The 18,867-nt window shown below is 38.5% G+C and overlaps 5 protein-coding genes across 11 annotated transcripts in view; 3 read left to right on the top strand and 2 right to left on the bottom strand.

Moving 5' to 3' along the window:
- The first annotated feature begins 1,590 nt into the window (after positions 1 to 1,590).
- On the top strand, positions 1,591 to 3,512 carry LOC106328692 (F-box protein At5g51380-like). The gene is made up of 2 exons (XM_013767182.1): positions 1,591 to 2,981; positions 3,066 to 3,512. The coding sequence occupies exons 1-2, from the start codon at positions 1,771 to 1,773 to the stop codon at positions 3,331 to 3,333; spliced, it is 1,479 nt and encodes a 492-aa protein (XP_013622636.1). The 5' UTR covers positions 1,591 to 1,770; the 3' UTR covers positions 3,334 to 3,512.
- Positions 3,513 to 4,021: 509 nt separating this feature from the next.
- Positions 4,022 to 6,677, bottom strand: LOC106335734 (luc7-like protein 3). Of its 7 annotated transcripts, XR_001268758.1 has the most exons (8): positions 6,480 to 6,677; positions 6,232 to 6,400; positions 6,035 to 6,110; positions 5,755 to 5,955; positions 5,377 to 5,586; positions 4,935 to 5,303; positions 4,759 to 4,832; positions 4,022 to 4,650 (listed from the first exon to the last, which is right to left on the bottom strand). XR_001268758.1 is itself a non-coding variant. In XM_013774331.1 (6 exons), the coding sequence occupies exons 1-6, from the start codon at positions 6,520 to 6,522 to the stop codon at positions 4,995 to 4,997; spliced, it is 1,008 nt and encodes a 335-aa protein (XP_013629785.1). In that variant the 5' UTR covers positions 6,523 to 6,677; the 3' UTR covers positions 4,022 to 4,994. The 7 variants fall into 7 exon arrangements, 1 of the variants encoding a protein (XP_013629785.1); XR_001268756.1 differs by having other exon boundaries at positions 4,022 to 4,288; positions 4,365 to 5,303; XR_001268755.1 differs by having other exon boundaries at positions 4,759 to 5,303.
- Positions 6,678 to 6,682: 5 nt separating this feature from the next.
- On the top strand, positions 6,683 to 7,943 carry LOC106335736 (23.5 kDa heat shock protein, mitochondrial-like). Its single transcript, XM_013774332.1, is given in 3 exon segments — positions 6,683 to 7,235; positions 7,319 to 7,482; positions 7,484 to 7,943. Coding segments are annotated over 3 exon segments (588 nt in total). The 5' UTR covers positions 6,683 to 7,048; the 3' UTR covers positions 7,721 to 7,943.
- A 5,051-nt stretch (positions 7,944 to 12,994) lies between these two features.
- LOC106334371 (root meristem growth factor 5) lies at positions 12,995 to 13,359 on the top strand. Its single transcript, XM_013772663.1, has 2 exons — positions 12,995 to 13,108; positions 13,210 to 13,359. Exons 1-2 carry the CDS (start codon positions 12,995 to 12,997, stop codon positions 13,357 to 13,359), a joined length of 264 nt encoding a protein of 87 aa, XP_013628117.1.
- A 3,810-nt stretch (positions 13,360 to 17,169) lies between these two features.
- LOC106331520 overlaps positions 17,170 to 18,867 on the bottom strand; it is a 7,331-nt gene continuing 5,633 nt past the window's right edge. The window contains exon 2 of the mRNA XM_013769899.1: positions 17,170 to 18,547. Coding sequence (XP_013625353.1) covers positions 17,174 to 18,535 — 1,362 coding nt within the window. The 5' untranslated portion in view covers positions 18,536 to 18,547 and the 3' untranslated portion in view covers positions 17,170 to 17,173. The remainder of the gene's footprint in view (positions 18,548 to 18,867) is intronic.

Raw genomic sequence — 18,867 nt, 5'->3', positions numbered from 1 at the left:
GTCGAATTAGTTATTCATAAGTATTTCAAAAGAATATTATCACTTAATTGGAAAAACAAAATTTTGATCCCATGCATTCTTGTGAAATAAATAGAATCAAATTATAAAAAAAAATGAGTCATAATAAAAAAAGGGAGAGTAATGAATGAAATAAGATAATTTAAATATAATTAAAAGACAGATACATACTCTCTTCATTCCCGAAAGTAAAATTTTTTAGAATTTATTTTTGTTCCACATAAATAGATTTTTTATATTTTTAAGATACTTTGTATATTTTTAAAACGTATTAATTGTAAATATTTGAATTGATTAAATTTTATTAGTGAATAGCTATTAGAAAAAAAATTATAAATTAAATTGTAAACATTTATTATATTTTTAATAAACGTAAAAACTCTAAAAAAAATCTTAATGGATAGAGTATAATTTCTTTAAATTCTTCAAATTATAAATATTTCTTTCTCTTTTATTCCATTGATTTCTTTTTCATTTATTCCGTACAATTCTAAAATGAGTTATTACAGCCTTAACTACGCTTCCTTGAGAGAAAGCGAGAGAAAGCGTTCAAGACAGCCACGGCGTCCGGTGGCGCGTCCGCGCGCGTACCGGCGCCGATGGCTCTCTTCCTTGTTATTCCGCTCAAATCTGCGTGAGTTTATTCCGATCTGTCGTCTCTCTCCGACATGCGCGCGGATCTGGGGTAGGGCAAATCTTCTTCCTCTGGATTCGCGGCGAGGAGAGAGGAGATAGGATAGTCAGATCTCCATTTCAGCGGCGTTTTGATCCGGGTTGTAGAGGCTTACACAGCTCTTGCATCGCCGATAAAGTTCCCGGGTTGCAGAGGCTTCTTTAGCTCTGTGGCGCCGGTTAAGTTACCGGAGCGTGGAGGCTCTTACAGATCCATGGCTGCCGGCTTCTGCACCCTTAGTTCCCTTCTAGGGTTTACTTTCTGTAGTTTTTTTTGTGTTGTTCTCTGGTTAAGTCAAGATGTTCGGGTTTGTTGGATGAGTTTCTCGTCGGAGGACGATGGAAGATATCCGGAGTAAAGGTTGTTGCTTGAGCGAAGCCTCCTTCTTGGTCCTCGTATTGAACTATGGCGGATGAGATCTCGATCACGATTGATCCTCTCCGAGATTAGGTGGTCCTGGGAGGTTTGGTGGTCGTGGTGATGAAGGTGAGGAGTCTATGGGCTCCGGTGTAGCGCGGTGAATCTGGGTGATTCTCTGATGGTAGTGGAGATGGTGATGATGGTGCGGTTCGCGTGAAGGCGGCCGACATCTGTCTTTCTCTCTTGGGCTTTCGGGTTGCGGTGTTTGGTTTTTGGGCATTCGGGCCCGTTTAATGTATTTCGGCTTCGGCCTTTTCGTTTGGAGCCCAATGTTTGTTTTGTGGCTGTCGGTTCTTGGGTTCTTGGGCTTGGTCCTGATTTTAATCTTAATATAATAAAATTTGGGGAAAAAAAAAAGGATAGTTAATTAAAGTGCAGTGGACCCATTAAATAGTGGGGAGATGTGCAGAGGACTAATCTATTGTCTTATTCTCTCTCACAGTCAACTCTAATCCCAGCGTGATACCCATTAATTGCTTGCTCCTTCATTTTACCCCAAAAAAAAAAAAAATTCGAAACCTCTTCTCTCTCCCAAAACATCTCTTTCAAAGTATCCGTTGTAACAGTTCGCGTAATCTAAGAGACAAAAATCGCCACTCAGAAGAAGCAGAGACGAAGAAAGAAGAAAGAATCGAATCCAATCGAAGTTTCGGAAAACGATGTCGTTTCGGGAAAAGATGCCGACGAGTCCCAAATCGCCTCTACGAAGGAGACGCTCGAGCTGGACCGGGTCATGGCTCAACCACCCGACGACGTCGTTCAAGGAAGTCGTCTCCGCCGTGATCCAGTCTCAATCGCCGAGATCCACGTCTAAACCCCAAACCTCCGATTTCGATTTCAATATCGATTTCGATTTCTCCAAAGTCGATCGAACGCTCTCCTTACCCGATTCCCTCCTCCTCAGAATCCTCCAGAAGCTTCCCGATTCCCAGAACAACAACAACGACGTCTCACTCGTCTGCAAACGGTGGCTGAGTCTCCAAGGACGCCGTCTCCGCACTCTCAAGCTCCTCGATTACGACTTCCTCTTATCCGAGAAGCTCACCTCCAGGTTCCCGAAGCTCACGAGCATCGATCTATCAAACGCGTGTATGAATCCGAATCCGAATCCGAATCCGCCGCGAAACTCTAATATCCTCCTCTGCCACAAATCGACTTCGTTCCACGTGTCATCAGACTCGTCGAACTGGGAGGAGAATCTGTTACCGAGCGAAGTAATCGACAGAGGACTTAGGGTGTTAGGAAGAGGAAGCTGCGATTTGCTTAAGCTCGTGGTGACTAACGCTACTGAGCTAGGTTTACTCGGTTTAGCCGAGCACTGTTCCGATCTTCAAGAGCTCGAGCTCCGCAAGTGTAACGATAATATCTTACGTGGCATCGCTGCTTGCGAGAGTCTAAGAGTGTTGAGACTGGTGGGAAGCGTGGAGGGACTGTATACTTCTTCTGTTTCCGATATTGGTTTGACGATATTAGCACAAGGGTGTAAGGGGCTTGTGAAGCTTGAGCTTAGTGGCTGTGAAGGTAGCTTTGATGGGATTAAAGCGATAGGGCAGTGCTGTGAAGTGCTTGAAGAGCTTACGATTTGTGATCATAGGATGGATGATGGTGGGTGGATAGCTGCGCTTTCGTATTTCGGGAGTTTGAAGAGGCTGAGAGTGTTGTCTTGTAGAAAGATTGATTCTAGTCCTGGGCCGGAGAAGATGCTTAGGTCTTGTCCGGCGTTGGAGAGTTTGGAGCTCGTGAGGTCTTGTTTGAATGATAAAGAAGGGATGAGAGCCTTGTTTAAGGTGTGTGATGGAGTGAAAAGGGTTTATATTCAGGATTGCTGGGGGTTGGATGATGATTCTTTCAGCTTGGCTAAAGCTTTCAGGTATCATATCTTACTTGCAACGAGGAACTATTCTGCTAGTTTTACTTTGGCCTTTGATCATTCTTTTTTTTTTTTTGCTTGCAGGAAGGTGAGGTTTGTGTCGTTGGAAGGATGTTCAGTCCTAACAACAGGCGGTTTAGAGTCAGTCATTTTGCACTGGGAAGAGCTCGAGAGCATGAGAGTGGTGTCATGTAAGAATATAAAAGACTGCGAGATTTCACCGGCACTTTCGTCTTTGTTCTCACTTCTCAAAGAACTGACGTGGAGACCAGACACAAGGTCTCATCTCTCGTCCAAGCTCGAAGGTGCTGGAATTGGAAAGAGAGGCGGCAAATTCTTCAAGAAGAGATGATGTATCTTATTTCCCTGAAAATTCTTGCAGACAAAACTTTTTAGTTATCTTCTTCGTGGTGCGTTATTGCCATGTTGTAAAATCTACCTGTGGTAACAAATATGTGTAGTCAATGTTCAAAACACTTGTGTATTGCAACGTTCTGTTGTTATGTATAATAATAAAACTATTCTCGTTCATAGTATCAAATTTCAAAGATTATTTTTGGCTTTTCATTTTAATTTGGGAAATAAAAAAGATAGAGTCTACAAGATGTATGTTATGGTTGTTAGTTCCGATTTGCAGAGAAAGCTCTTATGAGAAATTGGAGACATTCTAACAAAAGAACCACAAAAATATGCATATGGTCGGTCTTATCAGCAAGGCTTTTAACTATTTCATCTGAATTCGGTATGAAGCTCGCTACATCGAAATGCAGAACCGTACCCTTTTTCTGTTCCCCCTTTTTGATCAAACCCTTTTTATGTTCCAAAAACAGAACAAAAAATATTTTGCATTTCGATGTAGCGAGCTTTAAACCGAGCAAATAGTAGTAAAGGTCAAGTTACCCTGCGGTTTGGCATTTGCGTCCAAGATATGCCAAGTAGTTAGATGGATAAAGATATTGGTATATTATTATGGGCATATAGGGGTTTTATTTGGGTCATCATCCCATTATAACTGTTATAGTTGTCCAGCGGACCCGATAAAGGTATTGAAGGTCTATTTATTTTACCTCTTTAAACAAAGAAGAAACGAGATACACTTCAAACTATAACATATAATAGTGGACTGATTCCAGAAAGGAGAACCAAAACAACAGCTAATTAGATCTATTTTTTCGCCATCTATGAATTTGACTTGTGTCTTGCTTTGAAAATCCAGGAAGTCTAACTAACCCCGAACATAGTTGCATGACGAATAATGTCCACAAACATCTGGTTGTCCAAATGTTTTGAACCTATCATCGATGACTCTGCAAATGTTAAAAGTTGTTATCCTTGTGACCTTCCAAGCGACCATAAAAGTCACGACGAGTCTACCATCCTGACCAATGAAATAATTTGATGAAAAATGACTAAAAGGTTGATATAACAGCGGAGAATGCGGTATAGCCACGACCATCAATATGCTCCATGAGGGTATCATCAAACAATGCTTCACACATATGCAGATCTTCCTCGTTTTATGACATTGCTCTAGCACAAAATGTGTAGACAGAGAACTCGAAGAATAAACAGAATTACTGAACCCAACCTCTAATAAATATGACTTCTGTTTTGTATAAATGTTACCTCAATATAGCATCTGTCATTCGAGCCCACTAGATTCTGTAGTCTTTGAATTAGAATCAACAACAAGGGAGAATAAAAGGAAGCTATAGCATCTCTAATGTCGAGAAATACAATGAAAAAAAAGTAAAAGGTTAAAACAGTTTTTACCTACCTCAACGCTTTTGACCTCTTAACAAATAACTGATGGAGGTTGGGTAAAGGTCTTAAAACTCTTACAATAGCTGTCTGAACGGGTAGAAAGACAATTTTCATCCTTCAAATTTTAACAAGTTCTAAAAAAGAAAACACACATGCCAATGAAACTTAGTAGAAAGTCGCAAGTTCTACCTCATGAGTTTGCAAAGTTCCAGGCCCCAAGACATAAGAGACAACACGTTGTCTCTCAAACTAGTACTGGCGAACCGGACTTCTCGACACCCTTCTGTGACCAGACCTTCCACGAGGAGAACGTGACCTGCTTCGGTCACGACCGTCTCTCCCACTCCTGGATCTCCTGTCATAAGGCTTTCTATGATCTCTACCACGGTCTCTGTGTCTGTCCACATCTCTGTCTCTATCCCGATGATCACGGTGTCTTTCTCTTTCCCTAGAACCACTCCTCCTACTCTCGCTTTCCCTCTCCCTGGGTTTCCTCTTATCATCTGTTTCTTTCCCTCTGACTAGCCTGTCTTCTTCCCTTCCTTTATCTTTAGAAGCCTGCATATAAAAAAAAAAAGCATTAGCAAATTTACATGAAGCGAAAGATTCAAATATTCATTCAGAGGCTTACCTTTTGTTCAGCAAGAAAATCCCGGACCATGCCATAGCCAACATGCTGCTTCCCAGTGACATGAGACTGAGTCCTTTCTACAGCATCATTAGAGACAAGGAATGAACCACAAACATCACACAGTGCCATCTTCTTCTCTTGTACCATCGCTAGTACCTTGTCATTTGGTCGCTGTATCAACACTGCCTTCTCAGTATTAAGCCCTTCCACCTACAAGAGTTGCCAAAAGATAAGAGCACTCAACTCAAAATATTATATGAACATAGTAAAGGTTTCAGAACAGTCAGATGGAGTAGCTCACACCATCTTACAAGTTTTTCATTATGATAGTCACAAACTTGGAAACTCATATTTTAAGCTTCTATAAAGAATTAGTACCTTCCTCATCAGGGCTTCAGCTTCATCGACTTTGCCTTCTTCACCAAGAGCTTCCACTTGTTCGAGAAGGTTCTTAATCTTCTCCTCCAAAACAGCGAGCTGCTCAGCTTTCTCTCCAGATAGAGAAGGAGGTGGAGGAGGTTCAAGCTCTTGGGCAAGGCGTTCTTGTCCACGCCTTACCTTCCTGTCAAGATCATTCACCTGTAACCAAATTCCAAATCTTTAGAAGAAACCAATAATAATCAATAAAAGTACTAAGAGAGTGGCAAGCATTACGCACCAGCTTCTCGCAAAACTGAACAAGCTCAGCCTCGAACTTAGGAACATAGGAATCATGCCTTGGAGAGTTCTCAAAGCTGAGATAACCAAAGCCAAAAAAACACCAAATCTTAAGCCTTATTGAGATTCGAATCTAACAAGAAACGATTCCAGTCATGAAATCAAATCAACACAGTGGAGATTTGAATCGAGTCTCACCTCTCTTTGAGCTTGGGATCATGAATCCTCGAGCACGCACCAAGATCGCTTTTGGTGTTGACGAAGAGGTCATGAGGACAAAATCGAACCATGTAGAATGCGCAGACCTCTCTGTCATCCCACTTAATCTCCTTGAACCCTCTTCTCTCTTCGTCCGTCAGATTACGAGCTGCAAAATTCGTATTCTTAATTGGCTGATTCAAACACAAAATCTACTAGATTGATTGCTATTCGAAAAAACAACTCACCTGCGCCCATAAGTTCGTCCAACAGAGCTCGTTGAGCATCCATGGCGGATTACGAACGAATCGAATCGAATCGAATCGAATCCAGAGAGCGAATCAAGGAGCTTCCGAATCGAATTCGAGAGAGGAGGAAAAGTGCACAAGGAGTGATGATTAGGGTTTCGTTCGCCACGAGAGGAGCTTGGCTAAAGGCGTCGTCTGCCGTTGTTATGGGCAGAAAGTGAACCAAATCAATCTAAACCGACTTGAATATCGGTTTACGATCGGTCCAAATCTTCAATCTGCACAAGACCGAATCGGAGGAAACCCTTAATACCCAGATCTGGGCCCATATCTTATGGGCCGTGCAGAAAATATCGTCGCGTTTTTTTCTTTTTCTTTTTACTTGGCAACCACGTACTTCTAGAACCATCCTTAAGCAGTAGTTAACAACCATCATCTCCAGTAGGCAGTAGCTTCTTCTCCTTGCTATCTATATTAATCGTCTCTTCAACAGCTTTTCTCTTCGCTCAAAAGAAAATATCTGATCGAGTTTCGTGGCTCTCTCTCTCTCTCTTTGATCTTTTACACAAATGGCGTCATCAACGTCTCTAGCACTCAGGAGGCTTATCTCTTCCTCCGTCGTCCCTCGCTCCGTTCGTCCGGCGGCTTCTTTGCGCCTCTTCAATACCAACGCAGCTAGGAGCTACGAAGAGGAAGAAGATAGGAACCATCGCCCTAACCGGACAGTTTCTCCCCGCGGTGGCGATTTCTTCTCAGGTAGCTCCTCTCTCATCCACGATTCGTTCGTGGAAAAGCTGTTGAATCGATCGATCTGATTATGGTTTTGATTCATGTGGCAGACATGTTTACACCAACGAGGAGCTTGAGCCAGGTGCTTAATTTCATGGATCAGATCGGCGACAGCCCTCTGCTGGCATCATCAGGAGCGAGACGTGGATGGGACGTGAAAGAGAAAGACGACGGGTTGCACCTGAGGATCGATATGCCGGGGCTGAGCAGAGACTAGAGAGGATGTGAAGCTGGCTCTTGAACAAAACACACTTGTGATCAAAGGCGAAGGGAAAACAGAGGAAGGGGATGAAGAAGATGGACGGAAGTTTTCGAGCAGGATAGGATTACCTGAGATAGTATACAAGACGGATGAGATAAAGGCGGAGATGAAGAACGGCGTGTTGAAAGTGGTTGTTCCCAAGTTGAAAGAGGATGAGCGTTACAATGTTCGCCACATCCAAGTTGATTAAGAGTTTGTGAACGTGTTTTTTTTTCAGTAAAACGACTTGTTGCCTCTCCTTTTTTTTTTTTTTTTATAATGTGTGAAACTTCATTCCCAGGATATCAATTTATCAACCATTCACCATGACGCACCTTTGTATATCAAAGGAGGCAACAAAAAAGGAAGACTCGAGAGTGAAAGCTGTGTAAATTTATTTCTAGTACAAAGCATGAGCTTTAGTATGTTAAGAAAGCGCATATGTTAGCACTATTATATATATATATTTTTTTTTTTTGAATGAATGTTAAATTTTTATTCATTAAAAAAAACCTTTATACATCAAAAGTGCATCATTTACTCTAATTTACATACTGAAGATACTCCTTAATACTATCACCCTCTTGTGCCAAACCATATTTGTAATGTATGCTCCATCCCCTTCACTCTCCTTGATCTCAACTGACTCAACTTGTTTCTCACTCCCTTAATATATTAAGCAGTGAAGATTTTGTGTCGAGTTCTCGTATGTTTTATTAGACTGCAGTTCAATTAAGAAAAAACATGTGAATATCTTTGATCTTAGACCTCTGGAGTCACATGTTCTGTTGTAGTAATTGAAGACTGATCTTCTCCATTAGACTGCAGTTCAATTAAGGGAAAACATATGAATTGAATATCTTTGATCTAGACCTCTGGAGTCACATGTTCTGTTGTAGTGATTGAACACTGATCTTCTTGTTCGTCTCTGGATGGTTGGAGTAATAAAATCATTGGCAATCTTAAGGGTATCTCCAATGGGACTCTATTTTTTCCTCTATAATTTACACTAAAATAGACTAATTCTATTATAGTGTAACTTTTGCTCCAATAGTGTTACTCTATATAGAGGAATGTCATATTTTACTCTATATTTGAAGTGAAAAAGTGACACTTCTCTATATTTCACTCTATAATATAGGGCTGGGACTTCGGATATTCGGTTCGGGTTCGGATAAGATCCGATCGGGTCCGGGTTTTTCGGATAAATGAATTCTATACCCAATGGGTACTTAGTAAATTTCGGTTCGGGTTTCGGATCGGGTACTACCGGTTTCGGGTCGGTTCCGGGTACCCGTTTCTTATGTGAATTATATAAATATTTACAAAATAAAATAATTATATACCAGTTTTTTATTTATTTATTTTATTTTAAAAAAAAAAATTAATAGAAATCGTATATATATTAGTAATATGTATTAAATACAACGAAGTTGAACTAGTCTAGTGGTATTGCAGTTGTTGCTTTGCCTATCCAACCCGGGTTCAACCCTCGAAAGATACAAATCTATGTTTTTTAAGCATAGAATTCGGGTTAAACGGGTACCCGTTCGGTTTCGGGTAAAAACCGGAACCGAACCGATACCCATGGATAATTAACACTAATACCCATCTACTCCATGTTTTATTTAGAAGATAAAAAGTGTATCCTCTGTGTTTTTGGTTAATAGCCTGTTTTTTTTATTTCTCATGTATCCAGGCCTACTATAATAGAATCCCTTTCTTATTATTTGAGGAGCACTTTTAATAACTAACCTTTACTTGATGTGTTATTAACAGAAATGCCATTACTGATGTGGCAACTTCATAGCCCTTCTCAACTCATTTATTAAAATAGTCATAGTTTACTAGAATATTTACAACAGAATGCCATTGGACATATTTGTTACAAGACTTATCTTATAATATATTACAAGACTTGTGGGATGATAATCAAACGAATAAATGTATTAACTTTAGTTAACCAAATTAATTTTATACATAAACGGACTGTAACGTCATTTGTTTGGCTGTATAATCTCTTGGTACCTTTTTTATATGATATACTCTTACCAATGTTCAAGAATAAATCATTTCTGTAATCTTAGCAATGGTTTCATCATGAATAAATAAAATTCACGATTTACTCTTCAAAAGTAAGTTGATTGTTCAGAACTATTGGCACTATAATTTGACGTTGAAGTAGTTTTTGATATATATGTCAAATTGAAAGTTTTTCATATTTACTTCTTTTGATTTATATTCAATTTCATGTTCTTTTGTAAGACTCGATAAATGACATTTGTTTTTGTTCAGGACAATAGTATATGTAATGTAGTGACATTATATATTTTATATATCTATGTGTTATACATATATCATTTAGTATACATATATATCTACACATTATATATTTTACATGTTTTTCTCTTAGAACATAATAAATATACTAATTGATATACTATTATTATTGGTCATGAATAAATATACTAATTGATATACTTTTAGAGATGGTCGCATCAGTATATAACTTGACAATATTTTGTTTCCTTTTATAAAAGATATCAAATTTGAAATAATGAAATCCTATTGGTTGGTAAACCTAGATGTTCACCCTAGGAGTGAACCAAAGAATAAGTCTAAAAGTATTAGTAAAACTATTTCTTTTAGTCGTCAACAAACTCATTTCTTTCAATTCCAACACCTCATCAAATGGAAAAGCCCAAACATAATTTATATATTGATCTCTATATCAGACGTTACATCTACAATTATATAACATGTATATATTTGTTATAATGACTTTCACATTTCAAATATATATAGATTAAAAGTTATAAATTCTATTTAAATAAACTCACTCTGCGCAGGGCACGGAAGATCACCTAGAAGCTGATATTATATGTATTTTATGGGATATGTGACATTCATGTTATGCATGGACAATATAAACTCAATTATATTGTAAAATCAAAACGTTGTATATAAAAAAGTTAAACCTAATCTTAATTGATTGCAAAATAAAATCAAAAAGGAATGGCATAATAAATTTCTTTGAATCCCTTAACTCTTGCAACAAATTTTTTCATGATGAAATTAACATAAATGGTGATAAACATTAAATTTGGAAATTTATTTAATTATTTCCGGTTAAGTTTGAAGTCAAATATCATTTAATATGGACTTCTTTTAAATATGGAGATTTGTTGATAGGGCCTTTGTCAATTTACAATCTATCGGTTCGAATTTTCCGAGATTTGAGTCACTCGATTCAGCTTCCAATCTTCTTAGGTATTGTGATTGAGTTTAGTTCACAAAATATGGATATCTCAAGTGACGAAGAGTTAACCCAAACCATGTATTTTGACTCATTATGGATATTAAGGTTTAATAATTGGTCTCTTTTACAATTTCGAGTCCTAATCAGTCCATTAAATTATAAAATTCATATTACTTACTTTTTTTAACCTCATATTATTTACTTCAATTTATTTTTATTCTTCTACAATTTTTATGTACTCCAGAACCAATATAATTTTAATAAAATATAACAATATTTTTTCTGGACAACTAAAATATAACAATATAATTTCGATATTTTAGTTTATTCATCCCGCGCAAGGCGCGGGTATCACCTAGTAACTCTATTATAAAGTAACACCATTTGAGCAAAAGTTACACTATCATAGAGTTATTCTATTTTGGTGTAAATTATAGAGGAAAAAATAGAGTCTCGTTGGAGATGGTCTAAAGGATAAAATTTTCCCTAATGATGTACAATAAAACTGGTACCTCTTTGTACTTGTTACCTTTTGAGTCATGCAGCGTAGCTGTTGAGACCTTGAAGGTACGTGATTTAAGATTAATTGTTACTGTTGCCCATATTTGCAACCATGCTTAATCATGGCGTTCACCTTTTCTCATGCCATTTAGGACTTCAGGACCGGATCCAAGCTGGTTGCAACTGGCAAACATGGTCAGATAAGGGTGCTGATGTTGCAGGCTCCAGATCCGTTGGACTGTGGTGGATTTAGATGATGATGATGCCTCTTAATTGGGGTCTTTGGCCGCCTTAGAAATCATCAAATTCGTCTACAAATGTTCCTTCTAGTGGTGGTGGAAGAACAGGTGAGACTACTTTTGAGAACCGTCTCTCACCAAAAAACATGGCAAGTATATAATCCATGGCCGAGACGGTGAGGGAAGTCCCTCTACATGTACCTGATGAATTAATTTTCCAGCTAAATATTTGATGGAGTCAGTATATCTGTTTACTTTGATGAACATGCGTCATTTCTGGTTAAATTGGTAAGTTATTTATTTAGTTTTCTGCATCAAGGGAAAAGAAATCATTTGCATATATCTGTGAAGCAGAGTTTTCATCAAGAACCGATGGATTTTGTGTGAACCTTTAGTGGTGGTAAAAATGAATAATGGTGCCATAAAAGTGGTAAACATGAAATTTCCCATTTGTTATTTACTTGTTAACACATATATGATATCCTATTTTTTGTAAAATATCATGTTGCAGTCTGATGATATGCTCTAGAGGTAGTAACCAGTTATGTGAATGCACTTTTGGACTGATGCTACCTCCACTTGTCAAAGAACGTGTAATTTTATTATAAATAAAAAATAAATTTACTACAGAATGTATTGTCTTTGTTCCAAATAAATCTTCTGTGGAGTAACCAAATACTCAGCTGTTTGTTTCCTTAAAGATGGGTCCTCTCTGTCTACTCTGTTCCAGTTTGATTAGCTTGAGTTTGCAGGTTTCATGGCTTCTTGGAGCAGAGGAAAGACATTGTCAGGGAACATTCTTGGTCCAGATGTTGGATTCTTGGTTCTTGAAGCTCTTAAACTTTGTAACTAACATGTATTATTTGTTTAGAAACATGCATGATTTGGGCAATTCAAGAGGACTTTTTGAAGACAAAATGTCTTGTGGATTGTGTCAAATCTCATAAAGTGGTAGTACTTAAATCCGTTAAAGAGGCAGACAGTAATCATCGTCAACCTCCAAACCATTCTCGAAGCAGACAAAAACCATTTAGGTAATTAAAGTAATGCATTCACAAAGTACTTTAAGTCATTCACATAGTATTATATAATAGGACCTATATAATAATACAATTAGAGACTAGCTTAACCGTGGTGGTCGGTAAGTTTTGGAGATTGGTCAAGATGAGATGGGTGGAGAGACAAGAAGTAGTAAATCACTCGTTTTACACCGAGGTTTAAATGTCCTTTTCCTTTTGTTTTTGTTCTCTCCTCTTTGACTCACCTTTGGATTTTCCCATGAGCTTTTCCAGCACGTTCATCTGGATTGATAAACTAAAAAAAAAACCTTTCTTTATTCTGTGTTTTTTCTTGGTTTGGAATTTTCAAATATTTATGTGTGAACTTTTCACATATTATATAGTGACTACTACTTACTAAGAGTCCTTATGCGTTGAATAATCGTTAAGCCTTGTGAGTGTTTTGACCGTTTTTTTTTTGTGACACAATGAGCTCAGTTCATGCTGTTTCAGTCCTTCTCTTGTTTCTGCTCTTGCATCTCTCTGATTCTCGTCACCTCGACAACGTTCACATCACAGATTCTCGGTTTTCACTTGACAAGGTTCGTGATTTACATCAGCTTTAAATATTACTTTCTTCGAATTAGCGGAATGTGTCTATCACCTTCTCTAAACGGCTTCTTTATGTATTCCTGTGGTTTAGGATCAAAATGTTGTCCCCGGTTTGACATCTAAAGAACCGGTTAGAGTATCTCGGTTTGTGCCTGGCGTAAAGAAGAACCGCCATCACCGGCCGCCGCTCTTATTTGCAGATTACCCGAAGCCGTCCACTCGGCCTCCACGCCATAACTGAAACCTCTCTCTTTTGTTTTTTCAACTTTATAATTTTTTTTGTATGTGAGAGAGTAAATAGGTTCGGTTCTTAACAATTTTCTTAATATGTTTCCAATGTGGAATATGTTCTTTGAAGTATAGGTTCATGTTTTCACAGCTGACAAAAATCTATATATTTTCAGTAAGTTTCCCAAAAGAGACTCATCTATTTAGCTACGTCACAAATTTGACGATCTGGTCCATTCAATGTCCAACCAATATTGGTCCATTTACAATTTCTTTATCAGTTTTGTTTCCAGTATTCAGATTATATTTATCATGATTGTCCACAACATGGATGATATATATTGGAGAGAATATCTCACATCGGAAATGTGAAAGGAACTTGAGTAATATATAAGAGACTTGAGCCAATCCACTAATTGCCAATTGGTTTTAAGTTGGAAGTCTAGAAAACTTATCATGGTATCAGAGCTCCATCGTCGCCTTGTGGGTCGTCTTGTCTATCTTTCCATGACTCGCCCTGAACTCTGTTACTCTATTCATCTTCTATCTCAGTTTATGAAGTCACCTCGTGAAGGACATTTGGAGGCTGCATTGCGCGTTGTTCGATATCTCAAAGGCTCTCTCGATCAAGGAATATTCATGAGCTCCGATGAAAATCTTGATCTTTCCATATACTGCGACGCGTACTGGAGTTCCTGCCCTGTTAGTCGTCGATCCTTGAGCTCATTTGTAGTCCTTCTTGGTGATTCTCTAGTTACGTGGAAGACCAAGAAACAAGATACCGTTGCTCACTTGTCAGCTGAAGCCGAATACAGGGCAATGGAAAAAGCTACTCGTGAGATGAAGTGGATCGTTCCTTTAGTTAAGGACCTCGGTATTCCAGTTCCCAAACCTGTCTCATTCTTTTGTGACAATCAAGCGGCTATATATATTGCAGCCAATCCAGTCTTTCATGAAAGAACAAAACACATAGAACGAGACTGTCATAGTGTTCGAGATGCGGTCCTTGCTGGTTTGAACGCCACTAAGCATGTTCGTACTAAGGATCAGCTCACTGACATCTTGACTAAAGCTCTTGGTAAACCACAATTTGAAGTGTTACTGTCCAAGTTGGGTGTTAAGAGACTTCACACTCCAACTTGAGGGGGAGCATTAGGAATATATGTGAATATACGATATACCATATCTAGTTAGGATATATTCCAAGTCGGTTTAGTATATTTCCTATTCTCTTGTTGTCGAGTTTATACATATACATTGTAAAGCACGTTTATTGAAAACAAGAAAGGCTTCTCTAAATCATTGAGACCTAGTTTTACACCATGATAAGTTTTGTATGCTTCCAACTTAAAACCAATTGGCAATTAGTGGATTGGCTCAAATCCCTTATATATTACTCAAGTTCCTTTCATATTTTCGATGTGGGATCTTCTCTCCAATACCCTCCCTCGAGATAATGGTGCGTATAACAATTAATCTCGCAGAATCCATCATACCCCCTCCGAAATCATGCTTTATGTTCTAGTGATCTCGGCGGAACTGAGCCTTCTATGGGCATCAGCTAATGGGATGACCGGGCCACTGTCCGGGCCGGATTAATGGGTCAGGATATTAGGTCCGCTCTGATACCATGTAAGTTTAGATAACGATCTTTCTTATTGTTCATCTTTGCAATACAAAGTGTATATATACAAGACCGCCAAACCTAGCTATCTCTTGTCGAAGAAGGAATTATTAACTACATGTATATTCCCTTTATTCACATTAGGAATTATAACATTCCATGAATATATGGCCAATAATATATCAGATAGTTACTAATTTTTTCTATGAATATATATCCTATAAAAAGTCATAAATAGCCAAACACAAGAATAGTTTAACTAAGTCGAACAATTACGATCTAACATTTTATTATATATCATGTCAAGAAACAAAACAATCCAAATCCAACAAAAAACAATTGGAATAACAAACAAGATTGACACAACAAAATTATTATATTGCTTGGATCTTGATAAATGGATCTAGCCTAATGAAGGTAACTTAAATATAGTTATGATGCATCACACATCAAAGTGGTAGATACTCAAGAATGAGGTGGATCGAGCCAACCAGTAATGCTACATTTCTAGATGGTGGAATGTGTAAATTTGATGGACGACACACCACCAAAAAGGCGGAACTCTCGGTTTGGTTGTGGGTTATTAGGCGTGCTGGTCACTAGGGTATACTAATCTGGTCTTTGAAAGAGACAATGCAAATATCAACCATCTTCAATGCCAACATTGATAACCTCAAGCTTCAAAATTTCATATACACTACTAGAGGCTGAAAATCTATGTTAATCTCTACCATTTCTGCACATAGGAAACAATCAAAATATTTTAGCCAGGAAAGCTATAGTTTGTCAAGAAGGAGTTGGAGAACTTTTCAAAAATATCTGGGCATTAAACCCATTGCCACCGCGGACTCACAACAGTCTGAGCACAAGGAAATATTTCAAATGCCAAAAGTGGTATAGGTGAAAAACATTCGAGTGCTTTGTAATAGGTCAACTCAGATAACCGATAGTAGATACAAATAATGCCCTCATGACCCGATATCCAACCAAGGAAGAAATATCATCCATAAATAGGACATGGCCCCCTTCCGGCCAACTTCTTATGGACAAAAAAAAAACGTTCTTCTGGACATTTTACACCCAATCTTATAATACTCTCATTCTTCTTCACAAAACTATCATGTAGCTTTGTTTTGTCACAAAACTCTTATATTAAACTTAAAAGCCCAAAAAAGTTAAAGGGTTACAACCAGAGGTAAAACTCGACGGCTAGACGATAAACGAAGACTACTACAACAATACGAGTGATAGAAATTGAGATGCTTCACTTGAGACTCTGAAATTGATGTTCCCAAAAACATACTGGAGTCGGGATATGAACTGGCGATACTTCTTTCAAACCATAGAACCTCACATCATTTTCTCCAAATTTTGTTTGGTAATTATGGTTTTCCTCAATTGGTACTTATTAAAACGTCAAAAACCATTAAAAAATCAATGAGATTGACAAATATAATTCATAATCTTTTTGGTCAAATTTCTAATTTTTGATTAACGTGATAGTCCCGGATGGTAGGTGACGATAAGAAGCAACTGTCGTTGGAAAAGTAGCAGGCTACCAGGCTCTCTTGAAATATCAGAATAATTAAGTGTGTGAGTTTAACCAGTTTGGAAAAGTAGCCGTCTCTGTTGAAATATAGAATAATTAATTAGTGAGTGACAAGTTCTCGATTTGATATGTTTTACAAGATCTGATCTGTATATAAATCTGCATTATGCATGTTCAAATTTGAATTTGACTGGTGATGCAACAACAATAGTATCCAACCAGTAAATTATAAATGTTATGGTCAAAATTCAATTTGTTTGATTGTACAATTTTAAAATATATAGATATCGCTGGGTAGTTAAATTTAGATATATTGGTCCTGTTCTTTTCACAGCCGCTGCCACTAGCGGTAGTGGCAAAAAATAACACTTTGACAAGTTGAACGATTTCAAAAGTAAATTTAATTATCTTAGCTTGCCGTAGTGACTGAAAAAAGAGACGCTGTTATCGCTGATATTTCCAGCGTCGGGTTTGGTTATTGCTTCTTGCCGCTGCGACTGAAAAAAAGCAAATTTGTGTTGTTCCACAGGCGCTGCATTCCCGATGATAAAGGTGTAATTTTCAGTTGCCGCTGGTCGCCAGCGTTTGCGAAAAAAACGGGGCCATTGTCTTTTTTTTTTATACACAAACGATTATATTAAAACTAAAAAGAGTTTAAGCGATTACATTCGAAGCTAGGTTCAACAGAAACAAGATAGAACCGGAGGGATCCTCGACGGTTTGATGAACATCATAAAAACAAAACACTAGAACAAGGAACAACAAAGCTAACAAGAGAGTCTTGCTCGACAATTGGAGAACCATGGGAAGCATCAGCTGTGTCCCTGAATAGGTTACTACCACGAGCCTGAAATGGTCGTAATCGACGTTGATTAAACCAAACAGCAAAGTTTGGAAGGTGGTGGAACGAGCATGAACAGCTCTAGCTCCGACATCTTCGAAGTTCTCCGAAGAAACTAGGTGAATCTGTGATGGATGTACAAATAATGGCAATTTCAGCACAACATCACAGCTTTGGGCTAGGTGAACCCTTTGCACTAAGGCGCGATGGCGGACCGTGGACAGACATGATGCTTTGGAGGAGGAATGATGGCTCAAGTTTAAAACAATTGGCAAGTTTAAACTCCATAAATGGTTTTGGTTCAAACCAAAGCATGTGTCAGTTGAGTACCAACGGCTCTCGGAAAGGATTGGAGTGACGGGGCGAGGCGGCGGAGAGGTGATACTATTGACTATCAATGATGAGAGAATGTGAACTGAGGTCCGGCTGAGAAAGTGAATTCCGATATTACCGTATCGGGATCCATGGCTCTCGTCGGGACCTGAGCTAAACTGCAATCCCATTGCAACATATTGAAAACTCATATCAGAGGATCTGTCGGGGTTGAGAAAATATATGACCAGTGGTTCACAGAGTTGAGATGGTGAAGAGACGGGACAGAGGGGAGGAGACGCTTCAGGTACACATAAACCCTTAGATCTGGCGAGCCCATACTCGAGACGACTTGATCTGGTGGTTCTGCTTTTGACAGCCAAATTATGGGCTTTCTGAACTGTGAGATTCAGAGCGTCCGGCGGGGCAAAATGGAAACCAAAACGCCGTGGACAAGACCTTGCATTGTCAGATGAGTAATTGGTTACAGAGAGTTCGGCGGGGCAGCTAGCAAGCCCTAGTGAATTGTGGCGGTGGGAGGTGATGACAAACACGAATGGAGAATGGGGAGACTCCCTTGAGAGCACAGATCCGGCTCCAAAGTTGAATGACGGGCTCGCCACTGAAGATAAAAACACCACCCAGAAGGATAGAGCCACTGCAAGGGGTGATTCGAGGAGACGTCTTGACTTCCTCCGTTGCACTGAACAAGGCTTCTCGTTGTCAATCTTCAACAACAGAAAGCATGGAAACAAGCAAAGTAACAAGTAAGAACATAACAGATCTACGAAGAAGATGAACGGATTCGTCTTGGAGTCCCTGCGCCAGCGAGAATAGCCTTCGCCGGCGCCGGAAGAGAGCATTTGACTGGTTGCCTCGATGTCTGTGCCTGGGAGAGCGGCTAGGGTTTTTAATGCTTTTTACGTCTTTCTACAGCTACGGATTTTTGCTCCCCGACTGGTCTCCTCTATACGGGCCATTGTCTATTAGTCTATATCATGTAGACTACATCTATATTATTAAAACAGAAGTACCCATTTGAAAATGTTCTTACTTCATTAATTAAACTTCCTATTTTTTTGCTTGTCTTTTTTAGTTGCATTTATGAAATATCATAAAACGAATAATACTGCTTAATTTATTACTTGTCTTTTCAGTTACACTAATGAAATATGCTTAAATGAATTTAAACTTC

This window comes from Brassica oleracea, chromosome C3, assembly GCF_000695525.1.
Source record: "Brassica oleracea var. oleracea cultivar TO1000 chromosome C3, BOL, whole genome shotgun sequence".
NCBI classification, from domain to species: Eukaryota; Viridiplantae; Streptophyta; class Magnoliopsida; order Brassicales; family Brassicaceae; genus Brassica; species Brassica oleracea.
This window is presented reverse-complemented; position numbering and strand designations above follow the sequence as displayed.

Bases quoted from the DNA above. Each gene is read 5' to 3' on its own strand.
- LOC106328692 (XM_013767182.1), top strand. From the start codon at position 1,771: ATGTCGTTTCGGGAAAAGATGCCGACGAGTCCCAAATCGCCTCTACGA. The intron at 2,982-3,065 runs GTATCATATCTT...TTTTGCTTGCAG, and splicing joins AGCTTGGCTAAAGCTTTCAG to GAAGGTGAGGTTTGTGTCGT.
- LOC106335734 (XM_013774331.1), bottom strand. From the start codon at position 6,522: ATGGATGCTCAACGAGCTCTGTTGGACGAACTTATGGGCGCAG. The intron at 6,401-6,479 runs GTGAGTTGTTTT...CGAATTTTGCAG, and splicing joins GGACGAACTTATGGGCGCAG to CTCGTAATCTGACGGACGAA. The intron at 5,587-5,754 runs GTACTAATTCTT...CAACTCTTGTAG, and splicing joins CTGAAGCCCTGATGAGGAAG to GTGGAAGGGCTTAATACTGA.
- LOC106334371 (XM_013772663.1), top strand. From the start codon at position 12,995: ATGAGCTCAGTTCATGCTGTTTCAGTCCTTCTCTTGTTTCTGCTCTTG. The intron at 13,109-13,209 runs GTTCGTGATTTA...CCTGTGGTTTAG, and splicing joins CTCGGTTTTCACTTGACAAG to GATCAAAATGTTGTCCCCGG.